The 27,347-nt window shown below is 31.3% G+C and overlaps 2 protein-coding genes across 3 annotated transcripts; one reads left to right on the top strand and one right to left on the bottom strand.

Moving 5' to 3' along the window:
- Positions 1-1,384: 1,384 nt before the first annotated feature.
- Positions 1,385-7,527, bottom strand: LOC111001643 (COP9 signalosome complex subunit 4). Its single transcript, XM_022271591.2, has 9 exons — positions 7,272-7,527; positions 6,934-7,013; positions 6,411-6,562; positions 6,210-6,313; positions 5,515-5,700; positions 4,811-4,929; positions 3,751-3,905; positions 3,086-3,302; positions 1,385-1,558 (listed from the first exon to the last, which is right to left on the bottom strand). The coding sequence occupies exons 1-9, from the start codon at positions 7,352-7,354 to the stop codon at positions 1,425-1,427; spliced, it is 1,230 nt and encodes a 409-aa protein (XP_022127283.1). The 5' UTR covers positions 7,355-7,527; the 3' UTR covers positions 1,385-1,424.
- A 2,396-nt stretch (positions 7,528-9,923) lies between these two features.
- On the top strand, positions 9,924-26,893 carry LOC111001648 (protein lin-54 homolog). 2 transcript variants are annotated; one of them, XM_045632411.1, is made up of 22 exons: positions 9,924-10,167; positions 10,244-10,336; positions 10,509-10,641; positions 10,752-10,834; positions 11,150-11,266; positions 11,701-11,878; positions 12,831-12,916; positions 14,568-14,631; positions 14,712-14,842; positions 15,019-15,112; positions 16,777-16,859; positions 17,004-17,066; positions 17,495-17,606; positions 18,896-18,945; positions 19,985-20,149; positions 20,872-20,997; positions 21,157-21,247; positions 22,043-22,250; positions 22,968-23,079; positions 24,345-24,469; positions 25,305-25,503; positions 26,261-26,893. In XM_045632411.1, the coding sequence occupies exons 2-22, from the start codon at positions 10,289-10,291 to the stop codon at positions 26,270-26,272; spliced, it is 2,280 nt and encodes a 759-aa protein (XP_045488367.1). In that variant the 5' UTR covers positions 9,924-10,167; positions 10,244-10,288; the 3' UTR covers positions 26,273-26,893. The 2 variants fall into 2 exon arrangements, with proteins under 2 accessions (XP_045488367.1, XP_022127313.2); XM_022271621.2 differs by having other exon boundaries at positions 9,924-10,336.
- Positions 26,894-27,347: the final 454 nt, after the last annotated feature.

Genomic DNA, 27,347 nt, shown 5'->3' with positions numbered 1-27,347 from the left:
ATAACCCAAGGAAGAAACATTTATTAACCTGTTTACGGAATGAAGGCTGTAACATTTTGCAAACATGAATTTGACCAGTGATTCCCAAAGTGGTCTAGGCCTGGTAGACCCCTAGAGTCTATGACAACCTGCAAGGGGTCTACGTCAGTGAAAAAAAAAAAATTTGGTGTCCACAATAGTGGATCTCAACACATACACTGATAGTTTACTATCTTATAATATCAAAACATATACAATATTTATAAAAGTACCTATGAAGTAAAAAAGTTATTATAAGTTTATAAAATTGTGTAAGTTGTTGTAGGATTTTGGTAATCACTTTGTGGTCGCAATACATTTTGAACTTGTAAAAACAAAAAAAAAATTAAATCCAATAATTAAATGAACATGTGTTTTTACTTTAAGTTTTTAATACTTAACTTTACTACAGTTAGAAATTCACAGGAAATCAATATCAGGTAAGTAGGGGGTCTACCCAACACGGAAAAACATAGCAAGGGGTCTAAGATACAAAAAAGTTTGGGAAACTCTGAATTTGACAAAAAACGCAAATTATATAATACTATTTCATTAAATTATAGGATAAATACAAGTCAAGTAGAACTCATAGATTTTAGTTAACTTTGTATATTTTATTTCGATCTTATTACCTTCGCATTTTCACGCACTATAATTTATGATGATGAGTGCAACATATTAAATGTTGAATACAATCCAACTGCAATGATTATAAATAACTATCATTCACTAGAATAGTGTGAATGTTATTATTCACAAGACGGACTAGTTTTCTAAACGTACATCACTGAATTTATTATCAAAAAACATTGAATTTATTATTGCTTTGGTGGTATGTCAAAAATAGGTTTCCGAAAGACAATTCGTTTATTAGTTCACATTTTTAATCTACAGATGTACAATTTGGTGCTCAACCTTCCTTCCCAATTTTGTTTTTCCCCTATAAACCAAATAAGATTCCGTTGGTTAGGAATTTGGGTTCTCATAAATAAGGCTACCTTAATAATTACTTTTTGTGAAGTTTTTTTGAGGTGTATTTTAAATATTTATTTAATTGTACCAATAAGGTTTTGGTATACACACCGAAAAAAAAAATTGTTTACTGACACAGAAGATTCCTTATTACTTTTTGGTTATACATGGTATTTGTTACTTCTACTTAACGCCCATAGCGAAGTAGTTTACGCTCATTGCCTCAAAGTACTAATGACCCGATGAAATTAATCTTACTCAGGCTTATCAAGTATTTATTTTCTGTCTAAGAATTTTTTATATATATATATAAACAGAAAGTATATGCTTTTAGTATTTATTCTAAAAGTACATGATTTACTGTGTAGATACCTATATAATGACAACAATTAAAGAAGTGGTTATAAAGAAAATTTATTTAAAAACAAAACAGTCTATTGTATCATCTCTTCTTCCATGAGCTTCGCCATCCATTCCGGTTCAGCGGCTGCGATCTTTTCAATAAGACTATTAACTTGGTAGCAAAGACTTTGAATTTGTTTATCCCATTGAGGTAATATATCACGTGCTGAAATTTTTTAAATATGTTAATGTAAAGTCTTCTTAGTAAATCTAAATTAAAAGGGGGACCCCCCCTCCCTTGAATTATGCGTATTTTTAATATGATTTCCGACTTTCCGATACTTTACACCAAATAAATGGCAACTTTTAGGTTTAATGAGTCGCTGGGTGGTAACGAAACGTTTATTGGACACAGAAAAGCGTATCAGCGCGTTGCATAGCCCCCCTCCATTTTTTGGAGGTCCAAGAATCTCCAAAAATTGCGTGACGTAATACTTAAACGCACCCTTATAAAAACCCTTAGGCAACATTTTACAAAAACCAGTCCCAGGACGCCATAATCCAGGCAGTAATTTCTAGAACTAATTGATTGGTGAAGTCAAGGTAAAAGTTTTTTCTTAGTTTTATCTAGCAGTCAGAGTTTTGTGTTATGGTTATACTATATATTATAGTGTATAAACGCGAATTATTAGAACATAATAATATAGCAAGATAATAGATATATAGTTAAAACGCAAATTTTATAACTAAAACTACAAAGAAACTAATACCTCAATAAAAGCATAGTCAAAAGTTTCACTCACAAACACTCAGACTATTTAATAAATAAACTTTTTAGGTCTAGGCCTCAGATTTCTGTGCCTGGCACATTTTTTAATATATTATAGGGAGGCAAACGACTGCGGGACGCCTAAAAATGCAGTCATCTCAGCCCAAAGACACCCACTTTTAGTGGGTGCGTTGCCGGCCTTTAAGGGAGGAGTACGCTCGAATATTGAATTGTTTGGGGTCCTATCTCTCAGGGACGATCCCCGCCGGTAGTCGATTCCACAGTTCGCTAGTTCGCAAAAGAAAATGCCTTGTGAAACGGACTGTGGAAATTTCCAGCCATCAACATGTCGAATGCGCACATAGAAGTCGATAAGTGCACAGCTGAGTTTAGAACCTACGACCTCGGGGATGAGGTCTAAAAATGATCTATATGTCGCAGTAAAGTTAAATCGGAGAGTTAATTCAATCTCTAGACAGTTAATTAAAGATCGATATTCAATAAACTTGCATATATTTTGAATGAATCAGCGAAAACGCTGACCGAAAGCCAGCGTGTTGATTAATAATGCTACATCGGTGTGATCATGAAGAACTGACAGCTTGGAAATTCTGTGTTTTGCTTTTTTTTGTAAATGGATATGTAGGTAAGGTTAGCTTTGTCGCCTAGGAATGTTTAGGAAAGTCGTTACGAGTTTCGTGAACTCACTTGTCTGACGGAACTTTAGCGACTTCATCGAATATCGATATTTAATTACCTGACTAGAGATTTAATTTACTATCTGATTTAACTACTTTACTGCGACATATAATACGATCTAAAGGTGGACGATCAATGAAAAGGTTGCAAAATTGGGTAAAATAGTTTGGCCTCGAAATCTCTTCAGATTCGAATTGAAAGATTATTTTTGTTGGATTAGGCGTGACACACGCCGTAACTAACGCGGGTGACACCGCAGCACACAACTAGTATACTAAATCTTACTTTCAAAATGGACAATGGAGTTAATTTGATCTATATGACCATTCATCCTTTTCTCACTGATCATCTGACTCGCAATGCGTTCCGCCCTCGAGGGCGGAGTCTCCAACAAAGCCCCCAATTCTTCAAAGGTTATATTATTGTACAATTTGCTTGCAGATAGCAGGTTATGCTCAAATACTGCTCGATCCAAAATAGAAGATCCATCTGGGGTTGTGGCCTACGAGACAAATTTTAAATATTATTAGTAAAAATTTAATTTTCCATTGTTAACTCTATGTAAGTAATTGTTGTAAAATTATAGATTTTTTTATCATAATATTTAATTATTTTAAGTATCTATCTATTGGTAAAAAAAAGTTCTTCTCGTTATCTTGATTGAGTGTAAAAACTTATTTTTTTTATTGTTTATTATTGTACCATGTAATTTTACTCGTATTTACTATTATTTTAGAGAAAATATTTTTTAATTATTTCAATTAATTTTTGGCAACATTAATTTTTAGGCCTGAAAATTCTTCTTTTTAAAAAACCAAGATAAATAACATTCTTAATAAAATTATTTATTTCAGGTTTTTTTACAACATTTATGGTATGTTGGTGTAAGTAAACATATAATATAGAAATATACTTTTTATTAATAAATAAATCCCTAAAATAATGATTACCTTTTGATGAGTTTGCATGAGGGCTTCAAACTCATGTAATTCTGATCTCCGGATAATTCGGTCAAGATACATTTTCTCAAGTATGGAGAACGCTGGCAATTGTTGACACCGCTCATCCTTGAATAGTGTCGCCAACATTCGTGACCTTTGCTGACCTGAAAAATCATAAAGAATGCTTAAATAAATAAAAAACACTTTAATGCTTACCTATTCTAAATAATCATCTTATATATAAAATTCTTGTGTCACAGGGTTAGTATCCGAACTCCTCCGAAACGGCTCGAACCATTCTCATGAAATTTTGTGTGCGTATTGGGTAGGTCTGAGAATCGAACAACATGCAACCCTAAATTTTCACCCCTCTACAATCATCCCTTATGTTTTTTTTGATAATTATAAACTTTAATTTTTTGGCACAAAAACATGGCAAAACAACGTTTGCCGGGTCAGCTAGTAATATTATATAAATCTGATTATTAAATAACGTAAGAAAAAAAATTCAGTGGCGCTACAACCTTTTTAGGTCTCCGCCTCATATTTCTGTATCTGTTTTGTGATCATTTGTTAATTAATTAAGCAATTAGGTGATCTGTGCCGGAATATCACCAAAGATGTCATGTTATCAAGTCGTAGACGGACCTTTATATAGACCAGGCATCATCATAGAGCGTGTAAGATAGCAAATGACATAACTTCATAATGTATATCTATATGCCACCAACATTGTTTGGTTCTTTACGTTTACTACGGTTTTTACAGCCAATTATGCAACAATTCATCATGACTGACACTTTAAATGCACCTATTAAAAGGATAAAGTCTTAAGATTTATCAGGCATTTGTTTGCCACCAAGGGCTCAGTGGCATACCAATAAAACCCAATACACAATTAATAGAGATAGAAAAACTGATATTCTGTTTCGCTCGCACTTAAGGACTTCACGTTAATGCCTTCTCTCTTTAGTTATTTTAGAAGCTCACCTAGTTCTGTACTCTACGGTTCTAGTGTAATTTCATTACGGTTAACCAAATAAGGCAATGTGTAATAAAAATTACATACCTGCTGAAGCTAATACTGTACAAATCAGTGCATTTCTAAGGCAAGTCATTCTTTCATCTTCATGGATTATGTTACGGTATGATAATTCATTGTATCTCTGTGCTGCTTCTATGAATTTTCTAAAATCATAAAGATTTTTTTATAAAAACTAGTTTCACCAGTTATTTTGATTAGACAAACAAACAAACAAAAATCATTTATTCATATAGGTAACATAATGTACACTTATGAACGTCAAAAAAAAAAAAATTCATTGAATGAGTCTAATTTTACATTTACTGCCAGTTCTCAAATCAAGGGCGTAGAACGGAAGAGAAGAACTGGTGGATATAAAGTAAATTATAGTTATCATCATTTTATTGAAAGTTTTACTAATTTTACTGGTGTTCCCTCGCTCAACATATAACTGTCTATTTATTTATTTATACTTTATTACCTTATTCAAAAACATACACATAACAAAAAAAACAAAAAAACGCAAAATTACGTTACTATAACTAATAAAAAGTAATATCTAAAAAAAAATAGCAATAATAATAGGTAAATAAAAATATGTATAAACAAAAATTTAAAATCCAACCAAAAGGTATATTTGATTGGCTTTTGCCTTTGCATGCCTGACACATTTGTCTAAGTTAAGAAATGAAGTGGCCTGGCCAAGTTTTGAGTTTAGTCCTGTTACCTATAGTTTAAATTATACTTACCGCCTATAATCCAGTACCCGAGCATAACATACTTTATAATAAATCTGCAATTGTTCATTAGTGGTTTCAGCCTGTAGTAACGATGCTCGGTTAACAAATGCCTCTGCCTGCACGGGGTCATCAACTTCTAAGTAAAGTCGGGCTATTTTCAAATATGTCTCCAGTTTGTAGTCAACAGAGTACTGTCTGTAATGTTTTTAAACTAAATTAGTTTAAAGTCATGACGCAAAATACTTGGTGTGTATCATGCCCATATAATAATTCTTATTGGTAGGTGCAAGAAGTTCATCTACTTAATTCTAAAAAATCTTGTGAATGTTGTTTGTATAAGGAAAAAAGGACTTCACAAACTTGACTCAGTATTTAACAAAACAAGTATTTAGATCATAAGTTTGACAACAATTGTAATCAACTTATTCTTATGACACTTAGTTCATGTTCTTATGACCTTCATATGCATATGTTTTATGGCAATATAAATGTATTACTTTCTTTACTTATTAATTAATTAATTAACAAAGTCTATTTATCTTTGTATAATAATAGGTAAAGTTTCAAATTAATTCAAAAAATTTAAATTGTGATGTGGCCTGTAGTAGTTTTTGTCACTTCTTTTAATATCCTTTTGATAACTATTTAACAAAATTTTATCATCAATCTATTTTCTATTTCTAGAATAAGATATAAATACATACTTTTGACCAGTCTCTAAAGGAATGCCAACCAGTACATTGGCAGCTTCCTTCCAGTTTTGATTACGCTCATATATGTCTGCCAAATGTTGTCTAATACTTGCAACCTAAAATATATATTTATGACATTTTGTAAATTTATAACATAAATGTTAAGTTTTTTTTGAAATTAACACCAGTTGGGTAAAATTTACATGCCATTACCTGTTCTTCAAAAGAAATAACTCTAGGCTGGATAACATCTAAACTGAAATGAGAAACTTCTTGCGAGATAGGATCTGGTAGTAGAGATAAGTGAGTGCTGACATCTGTCAGAAGTTGCCGGGATATTACCAGACTTACATTCTCATTTACAACTGTAATAATAGACAGATAAATTACTTCTCTAAGAAAATAAGTTGTAACTTTACCAAATCACTGGCATGGTTTGATGTCCCATCAAAGACCACAATGTATTTGGTGAGAGGGCACAAAGGGTTGATTGCTTTCTTGCCTTTAAACAACATTATCATTGAAGCAAATACAAAAATTTTCCACAAAATATTAACTTTATGAAAGCCATTTCTTCTTTTATAATTCATTTTAACAATTTATCTGATATTATATTTGATGTTTGGTATAAATTAGGTAATGTATGAGTTTAACATTTATGATATTAGTATCTAAAATAATACCAGGTAAATTTATAATTTTTTAATAACATTATTTGGTTACATTATGTACTTACTCGCTTCTATAAAGGCTTTTAGGCTTTCGGCAAGTTCATTATCATTATTCTTAATTATTTCTAGTAAAACATTCCGGTATCTGAAAATATGTACAATAACATACAACCTACTTTTGAAAAAAATTCCATACAAACACAATTTTTAAATAACTCTTTTACATGACATCTGTACTTTTTGAGACATACAGGAATAGTATTTTATTTATTTTCCTTAACCTATTCATACAACATATTGTATATAAAAATATTTATGTAAAAAAATAGAAAAACTATATGATAAAAGAGCTGAAACTAGCTAACTAACTAGCCGAAATAATAATAAAAATAGTAAAACTCACTTCTCGGCTTGATCTTTGTGTAAGCCCCCAGAATTCCTTAATTCACTTAAGTATTGTCGTACCCCTTGCAAATTGAGAGGCATGTTAACGTCTGGAATTCTCAAGCAAAACTTAGTTTTTAAATTTGTATATCGTTTACAGGTCTTTTCGCTTTATTACAGTTATTACTAACTAAAGAACTACTAAACTAAAGAACTTCTACCAGAAAACACTGCATTTGAACAGCCACTTTTGTCTGACAGTATTCGTATTTTTTAAGAAATGACAGTGGCCATACCAAATTGCCAATTGACCAATGTGGTGATATTTATAAACAAATTGACCAATCAATGTAATGTTTCTTTTTGACATTAGTATTGTAACGATCTAGAAGTAGTAATATAGAATAAAGCAATGAAAAAATATGTGAGTTTTTTATTTTCTTACTCTATACTAATAAGAAAAAATGAGTCAAACATTGATTGACGTGTCTTAATTTATTGTTGAAATGAGTTTTCTTCCGAACTAGTACCTACCTATATCGGTATTTTTTGTCGGTAAAAATAAAAGATGTAGCGGGTCTTCTTTTAATACAAGTATAATTTATTACGTATTGATTATTAGGGTACATTTTTTGAAGATATTATGGCCTGTTAATAATTGAAAAATAAGAGCTAAATAAATAAAAATGTCGTACAAGAGATTTGTTCTAGAGTTTTTGCAAGAGTGACAGCATAAACTCTAAATAATAACTGTTACTAAGGTCATATTATATATTTATTTATTTATTAACACTTCGTTGCATTACATAAAAGGAAAATATTAAACATAAATTAATGAAAAGCAACTGGCGGCCTTATCGCTTTAGAGCGATTTCTTCCAGTCAACCACTGTGAGTATATTACATAAGGTAGGCAAGAAGTGCAAAAATACATATTACAAATAATAAAATAGGAAAAAAAACATACTCAACAGGAATATATGTATGAAAAAAACATACTATATATATTTTATTATTCTTTATTACTCAAGATGTCATATGGAACATGGTGTAATGGTTGCAGCTCCTTACAAACATTGTGTAAAAAAAACTTAGCGATTAAAAAGAGTGGCGGAGAGTTTATTGCCAGTTCTTCTCTTCCGTTCTACGCCCTTGATTTGAGAACAGGCAGTAAATGTAAAATTAGAATAATTTAATTTAATGTATATTTCTTTTTTTTGACGTTCATAAGTGTTATGAACGTGTTATGTTACCTATATGAATGATTTTTGTTTTGTTTTTTTGTGACTAAAGGGTTAGTTAAGCCAAGCTTAAAATACGTTTTTAGTTTCTTTCAGTAGATTCAAGATTACCGATGAAAAACACGTCACTACAATAAAAAGATAACCTCTTTAGAAATTTTATTTTATTCAATTACGTAATAGTAATAGTAGTTGAATATGATTTAATTCAATTAAAACCTTAGAAAATGTATAGTGTACCTTAAATACGCCAGACATTATTGTACATCTTTATGGTAAAGCTGTCAGATTTTGTTCGTTTTCTAAATCGGATGTTAGCAACACAACACCGTAGTTTGTTAGTTGTATAGACTGTCAAGTATAAGTTGGCGTTCCAGTGGCGGCGCCTCCTACAACCCTCTGTGTTGCCACTTTTTTTGTTTAGTTTGGATTGATGGATATTCTTAGATATTACATTAAAGGTAAATAAAAAACTCAATAACAAAAAATTATTTTTTATAGTAATTATGGTCTGTTAGAGGCATTATTCCTTCCATGAATTCTTCAGAGTCATCTGTGTCAGAAGAATCTGAGTAGCTGCTATTCAAATCAATTAAAAATGGTTCCATTACTGTTTCAAGGCGGTTGTCTGTCATACGATAATTATTTTCAACATTTATAACGTGATTACAGTGTTTCTGCCTTGGACTGGAATTGTCATCACAAGCTGTGGATGTGGAAGGTCCTTGAGCTGCTTGATTAGGGACTTCAGTTCTCGCTGTAAAATTACTTTCCATGATTTTTCCCTCTGAAACTATACGGTTCACGGTTCTTTCAGAAACACCTTAAATAAAACAAAAAATATTTTAAGTTATCCATCAATCACATTTACTTTCAAAAGCAATTATTATTTTTCCCTAAATTTGGGGATATAAATATCACTTTTAACTGGCAATACTTTACCTGTCAAAGCCGCTGTTCGAGCATTCACTTGTTGAAATGGAATAATCGGCCCATTGTTACGTTTCTCCTCTTCACAAAAACGTTTTACAGCTAGAATAATTTCTCTAGCTGCACTCCGCACTACTTTTGGCATGTTTCGTAATGATTTTTACACTTTAAAACACAAATTATTAGCACCGACACACGTGAGGCTACCAAGCTGTTAGAACTGTCAACACAACTGTCAAAATTAGTACCTTTTTCTGCCACACGCCAACTTACACATGACAACCTATACAACTATTGCAATTTCCATTTGACAATTATTGAATTATAGCAGCTAAATATTATTGTAATACGTTTCGGACGTATTAATTTAGGCATTGTACTATATAAATTAGTGTTTAAAAGTTGATTTATTATCTATATAATCTTGTGATAACCTGTTGCTTACAATTCTCTATATTATGTTGGTTGTCCTCATACTTGTCTCTTCTTTTTGACACTAATACAAAATTTCAAAGAGGCGCCATTAAATTATATTTGCGCTTTTTTTGAAAAATATTCATATTTATATTCGTATTTGACACGTGAAACTTACATTAAAACGTTGCTGATTCTTAATTTTATGTACACTTATTTATTTAACTTTTGTTGAAAAGTTTTAAGATGTTAAAAGTATATTTGAAGGTCTAAGAGTTTGATTTTAACCGTGGATGTTTATTAAGGGAGCCACTTTAAAGTATTTGACAACGTAAGATGGCGGCCTCATTTGAACTCCTTTGATATTTATTTCTTTCTTTATTTAAAGAACTTATTAATACTGATAGATTAAGCTGACGTCGTGGATTTATTAGAATAGTCAGTAAACAGCTATGGATACCAATTTAGATGATTCTCTGAATTTAGACAGTACAATGCAAGTGAGTATTTTTGGATAAATTGCAGGTCCAACACCAAGATTTCATTGCCTTAATTTGTTATTTATATGAAATACAGAAAATTAATTTATAATGTCAAAAACAATGATTTATTTATTTATTTTATGTCGTAATTAACTAATAGTATTCAATCTTGGTTACTTTTAAAAAATAGGTGGATTTTGAACAACCTGAGGAGACAGTATGCCACCAAGATGATATAATCCTTGATCAAGAGGATATTCCAATGGAGTTTGTGTATGAAGAGAAGCAAATGCTTATGGATACAACTGGAGAAGAAATTATAAGTAAGCTATAATAAATAATACAAAGTTAATTATGTTGATCCTTTATTTCTATTACAAAATTTTATATCAGATGAATTGTTTTTAATGACTATACATGTTATTTTTTACAGTTTCTGACTTCATAGGAGGCCAATTTAATTTACAAGACCTACAGAATGATCAAAGTGAATTAACTTCTTTAAATCAAGTTCAGGTAAAATTGCAAAGACTTCACAGTAAATATATATTATGATATTAAGTGCCAAGTATATATAGATCTAGAAAAAATTTAGTAGATCTTGTGTTTAGCTCCAAGCTGAATAATTATTATCACAGTTTACAAATTAATTTATAATTAAAAAAAATACACCAGAATATTAAACACAAAATTTATTTACTCTATGCCCTTTCCACATATTGTGGGAAGCCTGGGGTATTTTTCTAGGTTAAATTTATTTAACTGAAATATTACTTTTATAATAGTTTTTATAGTAACTATAACTTTTTTAGTAATTTTTTTTAATTTTAGGGCAGTTATAATTTAACAACACAGTCAGATACTATGTTGGATTTGCAATTGAATCAACCTATGATTACCACACTACCGGAACAACTACAGAAGAATATAGTCATAACAACTGTGCAGGTATTGAATATTAGTTAAATTTATTAATAAATTGCACTATTGTAGGTATTCCATTAAACATAAACCCGACACTTGCTGTACCAGTTCATTCCTTGTCTTATAACATTAAATCAAATGATTACTTATAAAAAAGTTATTACTTTAAAGCTATTATATGGAAAACTAGCACTTAAACTCACTAGCTAATTATGTTTCAACATATTTAATTTTTATATATAACATAGAGTAAACTATGAAATTAAAACATTGTGTTGCTTTAAAATAAATTTAACACTACAACTACTCTTCTGATTGTAGGCGTATAAACAAAGCATGTTCTATGTTTGCTTTTCCAAGAAACAAAATATTTTGTAGAAATCTCATTGGCTGAATATCTACTTGTCTATAAACAAAAAAATATAACTAAAGTTAAATTATTGATTTATAATTTTCAGTCATCACCACGCAAGAAAGCTGAAGCTCTGCCAAAGCCAGTTGCAATTGCGCCTAAACCTTCACTGGCCAAACTAGTTAATATAGTACCAAAGCCTATGACCTTAGTTTCGAACAAGAATATGAATAAAATTCAAACATTAGGATCTCTTCCGGGTTCTACTAAAGAAACTTTTTTAGGTGAGTTAAACAGTTTTTTACATCTCACAGCCATATAGTTAAATTTGTTATATGGCAAAATAACAATTTAATAAATAAAAAAAATAGTTTCAACTATTTTCATGATTTGATTGGAATTATATTGCAATTACTTAATATATATGTTGCAGCCAACTAGCTGAATTAGGAATTCAATTAACAGCCTAGTCTTTTAACTAAATGGTGCTGTTTAATAAGTGACCTGAAACATACTCAGCCATATACAACATTTTATATATGGCTGGCCAATGCTTGCAATTAGTGTGCAAAAAAGATGAAACATATGACATAAAAACATTTATATTAAAATTAAAATGCTGGAGTCAAGTTCACATTATTATTGTCACTACACTCATCTTTTGTACTAGTTGTTTTTCATGAAACGTTGGGAAACACCATCAATGTTGTGGTTTGCCATACTGAAACAAAACTTTTTAATCTGTCAGATTGAAAAGTTTTGTTTCAAGTTTGAGAGTGGCAGGAAGTGGTATTAAATTTAAATGAATAAATATTTGTAGATGAATAAATATTTATAAAGAAATATTTGTCTAGCCCTTTGACTACAGGCTACAAATAATATAACATCATCAAACCAAGTCATTTGCCTGGCTGTTTAATCGACTGGCTGAACTCCTTTCAGGCCGCTAGTTAAACGGCTAGGCTGTTAATTAAAAGGCTAAACTGGTTGGCTTTGATTTATACATGAGTTTTATGTAAAATTTTAAGTGAGAGTGTAATTGCAATCCATAATCCACAATTCATTTCTAGGTGTACCACCTCCATCATTATTTATTATTGATTTTTGACTATTATTTGTAGCCATTACCATTCATGACTTGTTAACTTGCCTATTTACATAAATCAAAATATTATGTCAATAGATTTTGGAAATATATTATACATATATTTTAATATTATAATTTGTTATTTACAGCTAAAATTGGCAAGCAGATTCTAATGATGCCATCAAATACTTCAAAGGTGAAATTAATCAGCGGAAGTCAAGCAAATTCGAGTCAGGTAAATGATCAATACTTTATTAATTTTAATTTTCTTAAAATATAGTTAGTTTGTCAATGAAGATATTAGCAACAATTTAATTATAACTTTGTTTCTATTTAATTTAAATGTTAAATATATTTTAAATTTGAGGGATTTTTACTGTAATTACTATAGTCATAAGCATTTCAGAATCAGTTAGAAAATGTGGCGAGTAGTTTTTGTTTGACATTTCTTAATTTTCTGTGCTTAAAAAAAACAGTACCATTGCAATCTCTAGGTTCGGCCTTAGATATCTGTGTCTGTATAATTTTTGTTATATATATATATAGTAGATGATCTGTGCCTGACACACAACTCAAAAAAAGCCAAGTAGGTGAGCCTTCTTGCACGCATAAGTGAAGAATATAATTTATTTATTTTATTTATAATAATTTATTTATTTTTCTCCCTTAAACATTAACAATAATAATTCATAATATAGTGACAGTATTGGGAGACTGGTTTCCAAACTAGGTAAGAACCTGTGATATGTGCAGTCTCAATATGGATACGCTGCAAACAACACACTCACACATTTTGTTTTGTATTTGTATATCAAGTCGCAATCTCGTTTTGAGCCTTGTCAAATATTCCAATCATCATACAAAAAAAATAGGTTGTTAGCTCTTGAAACTAGATATAACTAAATAAAGTAAACATTCTGGAATACAGGCGTTATGTAAAATGGAATGACAGATATAAAGTTTAATATAATATAATATTTATTCAGATTAAGTTTTTAGGTACAGATATAAACATAGATTACATTAAACTAAGTATTAGAAGGTTAAGAAAAAAAAAACTGTTCTAATATTTGTATCTTGCTGGTATTTGTCTGTTTGCCAGTCGGCAAAGGCCTCCAACCTTTCCCATTCATACCTTTCTTGAGCCACTCTGTTCGACATCACTCTTGCCACTCGTCTGATGTCATCTTCCCACGTTTTTTGTGGTCTTCCTCTACTCCTTCTCCCTTCATCCCTTCCTCAAGTGCGTTGTGAGACACCATCTACATTGATCCCGAGATTCTCTTAGTTGATACCTCAAAAAGTGATTCTGATACGGCTGAAAATTGTGGTTTGTGGGTCTCCTTGTGTGAGGCCTTTCTCTATTCTGAAATTTTTTAATTCATCATGAATTGATGAATTTGTCTCTCAGGGTAATATACAGTTGTTCCATTTGATTTTTCCAGAGTTTAGCTTTCTCTAGTTATTGTCTTGGTTGTGTTGTTTTTAGCTTGGCTCTTAACTGTCTATGATTGGTATTGAAGTTGAACTTGTTGATTATGGTGAAGTTAGAAAAGTAGCTGATTTTATTCGTCATAATGAAATCAAATTTGTATTCGGTCGGGTGCAATCCATGTCCACATCTTATTTTTCTTGTATATAGTGTTGGTGAATGAAAATGTTTAAGTTATTTTTTAATTGCACTTGAAAATAACTTAATGCTGTATGTAAATGGTCCTACTGTTTTATTATCTCCTGGGTGCCTTTCTCCAATTTGGCTATTGAAGTCCACCATTATTATTAGATTTTTACAAGCGTGTTCTTGGATAGTTTTAAAGATTGAAAGTTCTCTCTCTAAAGCTCGAGATTAAAAGTTTAGAATGCATTAAATTTATATACAATTACAGGTCCAATTTCTACCAAAAACTGTCTCTTCCCAGGGCAAGCCTATGAAAATTATTACACTACCAGGTTTGTACTATTATTATTACTGATTAAATATTTTATTTAACAGTATGTAGTATTTAATAAATGAGTACCTTTTTTTTCAGCTAGTCAAGCAAAACTGGACTCTAAGCAGACGGTAATATCTAAAGTATTGCCCAATGCAAATGTTCAACCGCAAACCCGTTATGTCACCATCAAACCCAACAGTAGTGTACCTGTCTCTGTCAGGAATAAGGTACTTTTGATTACATTACAATTTTTTTATAATCTAAATTTAATAATTTGTCGATACTCTTGAAATTAAAATTAACTTCACATAATTCTCATGTTTCATTCAAATATTGGTTTTTGTCGAAAGTATAAATTATTGTTTTGAATGAAAAGCACTCTAAAAATTATTTTTGTCAACAGGTAATATTGGTATCACCTAACGACCAAAGTGTTAAATTAAAAAAGAAGCAAGAAATAATATCGCTTCAACCGATGGCCAAACTGCTACCAAAAGGTAAACTGAAAATAACATTAAATAACAGAAAAATGAAACCTAAGCTAAAACATGCAAATCACTACATATTATAAAACAAAGTCGCTTTCTCTGTCCCTATGTCCCTTTGTATGCTTAAATCTTTGAAACTACGCAACGGATTTTGATGCGGTTTTTTTTAATAGATAGTGATTCAAGAGGAAGGTTTATATGTATAATAACATCCATTAAATAGTGGAAACTACTACTACTGTTATTTTTGAGGTTTCTAATGTGATGTCGTAAATAATTACATTTTTTCCGCTTACATAGCAAACGCAGGCTGAACACTACGAGTTTTATCAAAATAATGTACTAAGTATTGTACACATTGAAAAGGTCTACAGAAAAGTCCGCGATGGTATATGTCTATCTCTTATGGATAACCCATATTTTTATATACAACGTTTACAGATTTTCTGTAGTGTATTTAGTATCAGCATTGCACCCGTGCGAAGCCGGGGCGGGTCGCTAGTCTCTTATAAGAATCGGTAATTCACTGTTTATTTTGGGGTGTCCATAAGTTGGCCGTCTTTTATACTGATCTGTAGTCTCTAAAAAAAACATTGAATTCGAGTAACATATTTGAGTCCCCGTAACTTAAAAAAAATCCGTGCGTACAAAGTACATATGTCAGTAGTGAAATTTCTTTGTAAATTAATTATAACTCAGGCAAAAACCCTAATAAATGATATTATACCACACCACAACAATATTCTCACTGTATATATGCTAATGATAATGTAAATAAAAAAAAAAATGCGTTTACTACACAAGACATTATGCGCCGAAATTGCCATCTAAAGTTCTAATTTGTAACTACTACAGGAATACATCAGCCAATAGCACGGTAATATGTCTACAGTATTGTAACTGGCCCGTGTCCTTGAAATAAGTACCTACAGCAGCACAGTACGTTAGCATGCGATAGGGCTGTCGCCCAACTACAGCGTTTTATATATGAAATATTAATATATGATAACATAAAATACTTCGTGAATTGAATAGAAAGTGTTCAATAAAAATACAAGATTTTTTTAATGGTAGATTTAATTAAAAAATCATGTTTATTTTTATCTATGTTTGATTATAACAAATCGGTCTAAAATAAATTTGCGACCGAAAAATATTTGCACCTTGACTGAGATGTACGAAATGCTTTATTATTATATTTTAGTGAATAAAAAATCCGCATTCTAATATAAAGCAATGAAAGAAAATATTCTAATATATCTAGTAAAAATCTGCGCGGTTACTGACTAAAAACCAACACACCGTCCGGCAGTGCGGCACGTCCGCGACTGTAGCATGCCGAGCGCATGCCGAGATCCGAGCGAGTAGGCCTCGCGCGTCGTCTGTTTGTATGAAGTTACAATACTGTAGACATAATATTACCGGGCCAATAGCGTTTTTTTTTTCTTGATCTCCCTTTCACACTCTCTCTTAATCGCTCTCTCTCTCTTCGACAAAAACGCTGCACATCTTCGTGACGTTTCATCCATTTTACCCTTATGCGCCTAAAGAAGTTTTATTTCTTACCTTATTTACTTAGGTACCTTATGCGTTGTATGAATGATGATGAATTACTTGAAATCAGACTTCCCATTGTGTTTAAGGAGCGTATTTTTAAAAATATTATTCTATAGGTACAGCGGCGGACAAAGTACCGACTGTCGCGGTGTCGTCTTCACAGAATGTGGTTTTGAAGACTGCAGCACCATCTCCGCAGGTATTTTTAAATTATTTTCTATTACTGAAAATAAAATCTGTTCGATAAAAGGTTCATTTATTACAAGAATAATTTATCATCAAATAATTAAGTTATACATATGACTTGTATTATACAACTGATTTTAAAAATATTGATTAACAGGTTAGCAAGGCAGCTGATTCGTCAAGGACACAGATTCATCAAATTAATGTTCCGGGCAAAGGGGTATGTATATTAAAATTTACTTCAGGTTTTTTTTCTTAATAATTATATGCAATAAGTATTTTTGCACTTCATGCCTACCTTATGTAATTTTTTTTTTCTTTACGGTTTAGTGGTTGTCTGGAAGAAATCACTCGGAAGCGATAAGGCCGCCAGTTGCCCTCCTTTTCATTTAATTATGTACAAATTTTATATTGTAATGCTACGAAGATTTAATTTTATCTCGCTTTTATGTACCGCCCATGCAAACTCGAGTTCATTATAATTAATAAATAGGTGTATTCTTAAATTTGTGATAGTCGTTATTAAAGAAATATTTTAGGTACATGTAAGGTGAAAAAATATTTCCGCTCTAGAATATTTTATACTGTGTAGTACTAAAAAAAATCTAGACTTTTTATTTTAATGGAATTTACCATATTTTATTTCAGATTCAATTTATTCGACTCGTAACAAACTCCGGGTCATCTAAATCAGTCGTTAAACAGCCACAAAAGATAATAACAATACCAAAGTCAAGCGTAGTCACGGATAATAGTAGAGGTTAGTGTATGACAATATATGTTATGTATATGTGGTGTTATATATTATTTGAACTAGATATTTGTGTATGTTGTAGTAGGCTTCCAAGTATGTGCTTTAAATACAGTATGTTTTCGAAATTCTTAAACACTGGGATCTTAGATTAGGTAACTTAGAAAAGTTTCATCAAAATCGGTTCTGTAGTCGTTGAGATAGGTTTCATTTGATTTCTTGGCATTGTTTCGTATAAATAAATTAACCAGAGTTAAAATGAAAATATCCGACCATCACAAAAAATTTGGGAGGCAAAAACTAGCCCTACTTTAAAATTTTAATACGCGGGTGATATAATAATACATAAGTATTGCATATTCATCAATATGCAAGTTTTCTATAAAAAACAATTATTATTGATTGATTTCTCGCTCCAAATCGTCATTAAGTAAAAAAAATGAAATGCACTACATAATAACTAAGTATATCTTATAATAACACATTTTGGCAGTTTTTTTTATACACTAACAATTAATAGAATAAATATGTATAAAAAATTATCTCCATACGAATTGTACCTTTTTTGCGTTTCTTTTAAAAAAAAAAATTTGTATGTCTATAAGAGTTTACAACAATTTTGGTGTTATTACTAGATTCCAGAAGATACAAAATTCACTGTTATAATGCACAGAACACATTGCACTTATTTATCATGACAAGTCAATTGTCAAGTCTAAATGTCTATGTCAATTGGCAGTCGCCTGTAGATTCATATGCATATAAAAATAATTAACAAAATTTAAAGTTAAATTATTCGATACAATATATGGTAATTGTACAATACGAATCGTTCACATTTTTTAAAGAACCATTTGTGTAAAAATTCGGTTACATAAAAATTTATTATAATATAAATAAATTGTTATAGACGTATCCGATTATTTGACTTTTGAATAGTGGTTAGTTAATATAATTTTTAATTCTCCATTATCTCCAAAGTTTAAAAATTTTGATGAATTGAAAGAGATGATTAATTGTAATGTCACGTATATTTCTTAACTGTTTAAAATATTACAAAACTTTTGGCATATATCTGGCCTTAAAAGAAAATAATTCATTAAAAATAGAAGATATTTAAATTTTACACAATTGTGTTTGAAAATTTATTTCTGTATTCAAATAATTAATGACAAATATCGAATTTATAGTTGTCATTAAAATAGTCGGGAATATTGCGTGTTCATATACATCGAATAACGCTTAGATTTAAGTAGGTTATTTATTTAACTTGTTGTTTATAATATAAACTTTTTTAGCCGCAGACCTGAAACCGCCAAAACTAGTGAAGATTGCGCCATTAAAACACGTAAGTATATTCGCAGAGTTTTTAATGCAATTTAAATATATAACTGAATTTATTGTCAAATATTTTATCGTGCCGGTTTTTTTAGATGAGAAACATGTTCAGTATCGCCCGAACCCAATAATTAATCCACAATCTCAGATTGTTTTCGATCTGAGATAAGACCGTGACAGTCGATCGATCTCCTATCTGTATCCCAATAACCTAGAATAAATAAAGTAAATAAAACCGTACAAATAATATTAAAATATACATGTCTATAGTTAAAACGTATCAAATAGCTTTTTAATTATTTTAAATTTTGGTGTTAGTTAAAATCATAAGTTAGGCACAGTTGAACTGTCATTTTCTTACAAAGGTCTATCCACATACACAGATCTGACCTACCATGAACAGCTTGTGCCGACAGATGGCTATTACAATCCGTCGATATTTGGATTAATATGTCTATCTCAGATGGTCAAAGATATATTCAAATAGGTTATTGGGTTTGGGCGTTAGTTGTTAATTGCAATAAAGTAAAAAATAATTTTCTTTTTTTAGTAAGAAACGCGTGTTAGGATAGTATTAGACGCTTAAAGTTGCTGATTTAAAAATATTAAATTTAATTTTTGTTAAGGCAAGTTTTAAAAAACGAAGTGGCGCTAACCTTTTAGGTTTGAACTTGTGACCATAGATAATAATTCTACATTAATCAGAAAGGCATTTTTCTCTCTCGACTGACGTGCCGCCATAATTATTATTTTTCACAATTTCCACAACCCTGTATATGCAATACTATTTAATGCATATTATACATATAAATATATGTATAATATGCATACAACATCTTATCCGGACAAGATATGGATATGAAAAAAAATCGTGCTAAATTTGTGAGAAATAAAAGTTAACATCATCTCTAGTTCATTGACGGACTCCCAATACGGTCTGACGTTATTTGACCCATCACAATTAAAAAGCTAATTTATTTACTAAAGTTTTTTTCTTCAATGTAACTTCGAATACGTGTTTAATGAAAAAAAATGTTGAAAAAACCCAGGTCCGTTCGTCTCAGAGTTTATTGGCACCCTTAACTGAACCAGAGAAAGTGCAATTGGATGACCATCTAATGGAGACATTTGTTAAAACCGAGGCGAAGGAAGAGATACAAAATCTGATAGACCAAACCATGAGTGTTGAAGTTAGCGTGGATTATAAATATTCGGTAAGTGTTGGAGATTAAAAAAAATGTTTTATATTATATCCATCAATTATTGTTTATTTTTTCGTGTTAATTCGAATGAAATGGCTAATTTTATTTTTAGATATTACATTTTTGTATTTAATACCGACATAAATTGATAAATCTGAACCATTAGATTTACTTTATAGCGTTAATGCAATTTGATAGATAGAGAGTTACTGTGTGATGTTAGTTATTTCGACTATGTATTGTTCCCACGAGAATAGGAGCACATACTATTTCACCATGCCTCCTGCTTATAGAGAACAAATCTTTTTACTTTTTTAAATTATTAATTAACTATTAACTTAAGATGTCATGTGGAAAATGGTGTAATGCTTGCAGCTCCTTAAAAGACATTGTGTAAAACAAAAACCTTGGCAGTTCTTCTCTTTCATTTAAGAACTGGCAGTAAATGTAGAATTAGATTAATTTATTATGTATTTATTTAATGACGTTCATAAGTTAATAGTGTTACTTAAATGAATGAATGATTTTTAATTTTACTTATTTTAGTTTAATCAAAGTAAAAAAACTACCTTTAGAAGATTCTTCGTCTATCTTATTTCGATATTTCTCATATCTGTAGCTTTCTTCCCGCGACTAATTTTTTTAAACTAAAAAGTTTGAATAAAAACACGGAAACGATAATCTGGTATTTTATTAACATTTTGCATTATTGATTGTTTTTTTTTAATTTTCAGAAAATAGAAGAGGAGAATAGCAGAGACGGTTCACGAATGGAGCAGGAATCTCAGGAACACCCCTTAATAGTGATACCATCAAGTTTTGACCATACTGTAGAAGTGAAAAGCGATTTTGAAAAATCCGTACGTATTCATTATCAGTTTTTCTCAACTATCATTTTGGTGTTTTCTGGAACTAATCACCTCAGAATTTGGGTTTTTCATGACATACATTAATTTTTTGTCTTCGTTTAAGTACTGAAAATATCAAACAAATAGTATTCAAAGTCAAATTTTTTGCAGAATGAATCTGAAAACATCACCGCTGCTCTTAAAGAGGAGAATGATTCAGCGAGCACCTACGAAGATGCCAACTTTAATTTCAATGAACAAGGTGCATATTGCTACTTACCTTGAGCCTAATCAAAAATAAAGCGGTGGCCTTTGAGGTCAGGACCTCAGATTTCTGTATCTGTTTCACGATCATTTGTTAATTTAATAGGCAAGTAGGTAGTAAAATTTAATCGTTACTCTGTAATTTCAACAGAGATACAGGGTCCGTTTAAGTATTACGTAAGCATATTTACTGCAATTTATCCCCACTTTTTTCAGTAAAAGTATGGAAAGCTCTCAAAAATAATGCTACATAAAACGTATTATTATGTTTTTAGAGAAAATTAATTTTTCAAGGATTCCTCTTGACTCCATTGTTTTGATTCATGGACAATGCGTGTAAATATGTGTAAAAAATGTTGACGTAACCAAATACATAATAAAATCAAAGATCCCGTCCCCCCTATGATAATAATATTTCCAACAACCTTAAATCACATTTTTATCTTATAACTATTCATCTAAATCTATGTTATTGGTACCCCATGTTGGGTAAAGGCCTCTAGTTCAAAATTATCATGTTCTTCAATATTGCATCCCATTTTCCTGACATCATATTTCTATTTTTGTAGTGAGTGTGTTTATTCTATGTATCTTATCCCTGACCTTAATGATCTGACATTAAATGCACCAATTTTTTGGAAATTGTAGAATACTGGTGCTGGAATTCATATCAATTACTATATTATTCAATAAATTGAACATGTTATGATGGGCCTTAAACTTTAAAATAAAATAGAAAAAAAGGTACTAATAAGAATGTATAGATTTTGGTTAATATGTTTAATTTTTGCAGCAATAGAAACAACTGATTTAGGGTTGCGACCACGCAAAGCGTGTAACTGTACTAAATCACAATGTCTGAAATTGTATTGTGACTGCTTCGCAAATGGGGAATTCTGTAACCAATGCAATTGCAATAACTGCTATAATAATTTGGAAAATGAAGAATTACGACAAAAGGCTATCCGGGGTTGTCTCGATAGAAATCCACATGCATTTAAGTGAGTATATAAATTGTTACTTGTGATATAAAAAGAATTCGCAAAGGTGATGAGAATTAGGAGAAACTGGTTTTTGGATGGTAACACAGAAGGCAAAAGATCCCTTCCCAGATGAGGCCCTGGATAGAAACTGATGGAAACAGATAATCCGCTCCAGATGCTTTCTTGCTCGCCGTGAGCTGGTGATTAAAGAGAGGAGTCATTAGGAAAAAGTTTTATTTATAGTAGTGAAATATTACTAAAAAATATTTAAATTTCTACTAAAGCTAAATCAGTCTAATTGCATTTCAACCGAAGAACTGCTTCGTCTTTTTTCAGTCAAATTCTGTTTGTGTGATCATAAAAGACAGATGAGTACTTTGGTTGAAACGGTCTGCTAAGCATGTATTATGTTTTAAAGGTATGTCAGTCTCTTGTAGGACGGGTTGACTAAATCGCTACGGACTAGAGGAATAAATAGTTACCAAAGGAATAACAAATAGAAAACATGGTATAATGCGCGAATGTCTAGGCAATGTTTCTGCCTAAATAAATAAGAGAACTTTAAGTCTAGTACCGTTGCCATATATTTAGTATGTAATAATATTGGCGAGAGAGTGAGGGTAGACTTGTAGAGAAAGTTAATCTACCCACCCTATCCTTGCAAGGACAGAACATTTTATATTGAAGTAATTTCCTCGTGTTAGATTACATTTAGAATATATTTGTATTTTGCAGACCAAAAATAGGCAAATCGAAAGTTGGTGGACCAGAGATTGTCAGACGGCATACGAAAGGATGTAATTGTAAGAGAAGCGGTTGTCTCAAGAACTATTGTGAATGTTATGAGGTAAATATATTGTGTGGTTATTGTAACTTAATTCCGTGAAAACGGCTGAACGGATGTTGATAAAATCTGGTATGGTTTAAAACGTTGACGCCCATTACATATTTATGTATGGAGTGAAGGTATGCCGTGTGATTTTACTATAAGAGCGCGACCACACGATGCGGTGACTAAAATATTTCGAGCTATAGGGGTGTGGCAATATATTTTACTACTCCCCGCCTCGTCTCGCAGATCACTAGTCCGCCGTGCTTGCGGTGCAACGCCGCGCGTGTGATATGGTATAGTAATTTGTATGTAGGATTACGTTGCGGCACCGCATCTTTGGAAAAAAAAAATATCTTAATAAAATGTATAAAAAAATGTGCCTCCCAAACTCCAAAATATTGTTTTATTTATAATTTGGGATATATGTCGGCAGTAGCAGATAGTTGGTACAAATGAGACAGCGTTATCGAGCGCTAGCGGCACGTGCACGTGCACCTGACGTCGTTGTCCCACTACGTTTCGGGTGTATAGTACGGTGAACGGTCGCAGAGCACGAAGAATTTCGTACAATGACCTTTGGGCCTACTGCCAGTGGTTAAAAACATTTTTTTTATAAGTACGAATATTAAAAACGGTAGCTTTGATTTTTATTTAGACTAAACGGCTTGATGGATTTATAAAAAGGAAAAGTTATGATTGCGACTAAGATTTGGTAAAAAAAACAGAAATACTCTAAAAAAAAACATTTAATTTTAGTCAGAGGCATCTATTTCTGATGAACTATCAGATGTTTCGCCAGATACGTTACTACTTATATACTATACTATAACATATATACTACTTATAACAAAACAAATCAAAGTACATGTGCACCACCACATGTCTTTATGGTTATGACTAAAAGGTTTACAATCTCTGAATACGGCGGTCACTGCATCTGTGTGAGCGCAACGGCAATATGTTTATGCGCGAGCGACAAAGACATAAGATGAGGGGTCATTCTACGAAATTCTTCGTGCTCCGCGTCCGTACTATAGCCCGCCTCGCCGCTGTATCGGCACGCCCTTCAGGCGATTAACTACCTCGCGACGGCCCAAGCCGAGGTTCAAGTCTCACAGGAGACGCCCTTGCGCGAGTCCGAAACCCAATTTTAATTTAATATTAAAAATCAGTTTAAATATTGAACCTGATATGATATTACTGTACCTCTTGTTTTACTTCTGTCTTCTTCTGTTTTATTCCGATATATATTTATTAATTTATTTTTTTCCTTGTACCAGGCGCGCATAGCTTGTACAGCGATGTGCAAATGTGTGGGGTGTCGTAACGTGACTGATTGTATGGAGCAAGGTCGGTTTGAGCGAGTCGCGAGACCCAATCACACGCCGCAGGCTGCACATATGAAGTAAATATATTTCTACTAACAAATATATAATTTTCTTCGACATTATTTGATACGTATAAATCCTAAACCTTTAATCAAGTTTATTATGCCAGTGAAGGTAAACTGTTTATTAAAGCAGGAAAACTAACCAGTGACTGATTGTGATTTTTTTTAGTAAATATATAAATAATATTTCATACTCTAGGCCAGGTATGTATGGGCAACCTTTGATATGTTGAGGGCCAAACTTTAGCGTGCAAGTACGTTCGCGGGCCGCGTATACGTACTTGGATAATTTTTAAGTAGTGATCACATTTCTGCGATAGATAATACATTAAATAATACGACAATGTTGTTATAGTACTAAACTTATATATAGGCAAAATGAAGGAATAATCTGGAATAAATTAGTTTAGAATACTTAAAAATCAATTAATATTTTAATGTGTCACCCGTGAGGTGGCAAACCTCTAAGAATTTGATCGAGTAAGTCAAGTAGCGGCGATAATCAGAGTGAGGCGGATTTTTTTTTGATTTAATGTTTGCCGACTCATTGTCACTCCCGTGAGTTTAAGTACCTAATGTAATATTTTTGAAAAAAATGTCTCGTGATGTGAGCCGATGGTTGTCCATATATGCTCTACACCTTTATATAATTACGATCATCTTCAACATTCTTAACAAAAGAAACTAAACTATTTCTTGAAACATGTTGATGTCGATTTTGATGTATAACTATTAATTAGTAAGTAAGTAAAAGTTATAATATATAATTAAAAATAATTTGCTTTTATATTAGTTCAGAAGTTTATTTGAATTCAAAATATAATTTATAATGAATTTCCTTTACAAACAGGCAACCCTGTGCGTTCATGACAAGTGAGGTGATAGAGGCGGTGTGCCAGTGCCTGGTCGCGGCGGCGGAAGGCGGTGAGCGGGAGCTCGCGATAGCGGAAGCGGAGGCGGATCCGCTGCGTGAAGTGATCGACGAGTTTGCCAGATGTCTGCAAGATATTATCGCTGCTGCGCATTCTTCGCCCATGTCCCATGATGAGGTATATTGAATTTATCAATTACTAAAATAAGTAGTACCCCAAGGTCTTGCGTTCGAATCGAAGTGTGATGAAAGGTACTGGGAGGTCTCCGTAATAATGAGGTATGGAGCATACTTGTTTCTGGGTTTAATTTTTGATTAAATTTTAATTATTTTAATTATTTTTATTTATTTATTTATTTCATAAATAATCTTAATAGTAGAAGTTTGTATGGTGGAAACATAAACTAGACAGTTTTTCTGTCCACCAGGACGTCGAAAATATTTAGTTAAATTATAATTAACTTAATAAAGTGACATAATATACAACAAAACACCTTTACCCTCAAAAATTGCACAAACAACGCACTAAAACAATCGAAACACCGCCGCTTCATACATAGCCGATGCAAGAAACCTGTTCTTGACGAGAATTCTCAATCGACTACAGGATGTGTTCTAATGTTCAAATATGAATTAAATGACGAAGTCTAATTTTTGTTATGCGTAATTTATAATTATTAAATATATATATTCGAGCCGAGTGTGTTTTGTCCTGTACAGACAGTTTAAACAATATTTTTCGAAAGTTAATAACCTTGTACGTTAATTATTGTATCTAAATCCAATATGAGATACAGTTGTGAAACTATTAAGTCTATACAGTTATTAATGTCCATTTCGATGAGCCTTGGAATGGCAATCTATCTCAATTCTAGTTGTTACAGCCAGCGTGATTTTATGAATAAGAGGGTAGTTATAATTTTTTATTATTTCAGTGTCCAACATGACATCAATGGGCAGCCAGAAAGCAAGTATCTAGCAAACGCCGTGGTGATATTTGTAATTAGTTTAATTGTATAGACATTTTAAAATATCTGTTATTTGATTTATATGAAATACGGAAAGTCTCTAAAATTAATACAATAATTTCAAAAGTTAGTTTTGGAAAATCTATGACATAATATGATGTTATTTGTATTTAAGCTTAGATAATTAATTTAATGAGTGCAATTTTGTATAATATGCAACTAATAAAACCTTTTTTGCTCCACTTACTGTAACAGTAATTGCTTTTTACGACATGTGATAATTTTGAGACTACCCTCTGAAAACTTTGTGTAAACTTAAACGAGCAATAATCGATATAGGGATATGCCTACGTTGTTATTAATATTATAATAGTCGAAATGGTAGAATTCTATATACGTTAGGAATACAATTGGTAAGATTAGATTTACTACTTGATAGTAAAATTTACTTTTGCATAGTGATATATAGGAATATGAAGATTGAAATATTAGTCTTATATCTTATTTAAAGACTGTTTAACTAATTGTAAATAAGCACAATGGAAATATATTATGTAAATAATGTAAATATCGTATAAGGTTGAATTTATTTAATAACAGCGTATTATATATTTGGTTTTTTATTTTACATCCTCTTCATAAAGTACACATCTATACAATGAAATATACATAAATAAAAATATAAAGTACAAGAAATATTTTATCTGGTAACTGTATTAGCAATCATAACAATTGTCAAAATCAAACAAATATTTACAAGAATGGAGGTTCTTCTCAACCATAATATAGTCTAGTCAACATGTTCAAAAACGTGAAAAATAGAGATAAAGTTCCTAAAATTATGAGAGATGGCACAATCGATTTGGAAATCGGAATCACCTCTCTAGATGAATCAAAACTTGAATTACGTAATAATCTTAATCATAAAACTAAAACGCAAAGTAATATAAACTTGTGTCCATATTCTTATCAACACAACGTTAAATGAAAATAAAGACCAGCATTCTTTAAAATAAAAGACCTATATCAAACTCGTTATGAAACGACTACCATA

The sequence above is a fragment of the Pieris rapae genome, chromosome 19, assembly GCF_905147795.1.
Source record: "Pieris rapae chromosome 19, ilPieRapa1.1, whole genome shotgun sequence".
NCBI classification, from domain to species: domain Eukaryota; kingdom Metazoa; phylum Arthropoda; class Insecta; order Lepidoptera; family Pieridae; genus Pieris; species Pieris rapae.
Note: the sequence above shows the minus strand (reverse complement) of the source record. Positions and strands in the feature narration are given on the sequence as shown.

What these genes read in the sequence shown, in the direction of transcription:
- LOC111001643 (XM_022271591.2), bottom strand. Translation starts at nt 7,354, where the DNA reads ATGCCTCTCAATTTGCAAGGGGTACGACAATACTTAAGTGAATTAAGG. An exon ending in TTATTTCTTTTGAAGAACAG is followed by an intron (nt 6,314 to 6,410) that starts GTAATGGCATGT and finishes TATATATTTTAG; the next exon opens with GTTGCAAGTATTAGACAACA. An exon ending in CTCCATTGTCCATTTTGAAA is followed by an intron (nt 1,559 to 3,085) that starts GTAAGATTTAGT and finishes AAAAAATTTCAG; the next exon opens with CACGTGATATATTACCTCAA.
- LOC111001648 (XM_045632411.1), top strand. Translation starts at nt 10,289, where the DNA reads ATGGATACCAATTTAGATGATTCTCTGAATTTAGACAGTACAATGCAA. An exon ending in TAGTCATAACAACTGTGCAG is followed by an intron (nt 11,267 to 11,700) that starts GTATTGAATATT and finishes TATAATTTTCAG; the next exon opens with TCATCACCACGCAAGAAAGC. An exon ending in TTAATGTTCCGGGCAAAGGG is followed by an intron (nt 17,067 to 17,494) that starts GTATGTATATTA and finishes ATTTTATTTCAG; the next exon opens with ATTCAATTTATTCGACTCGT.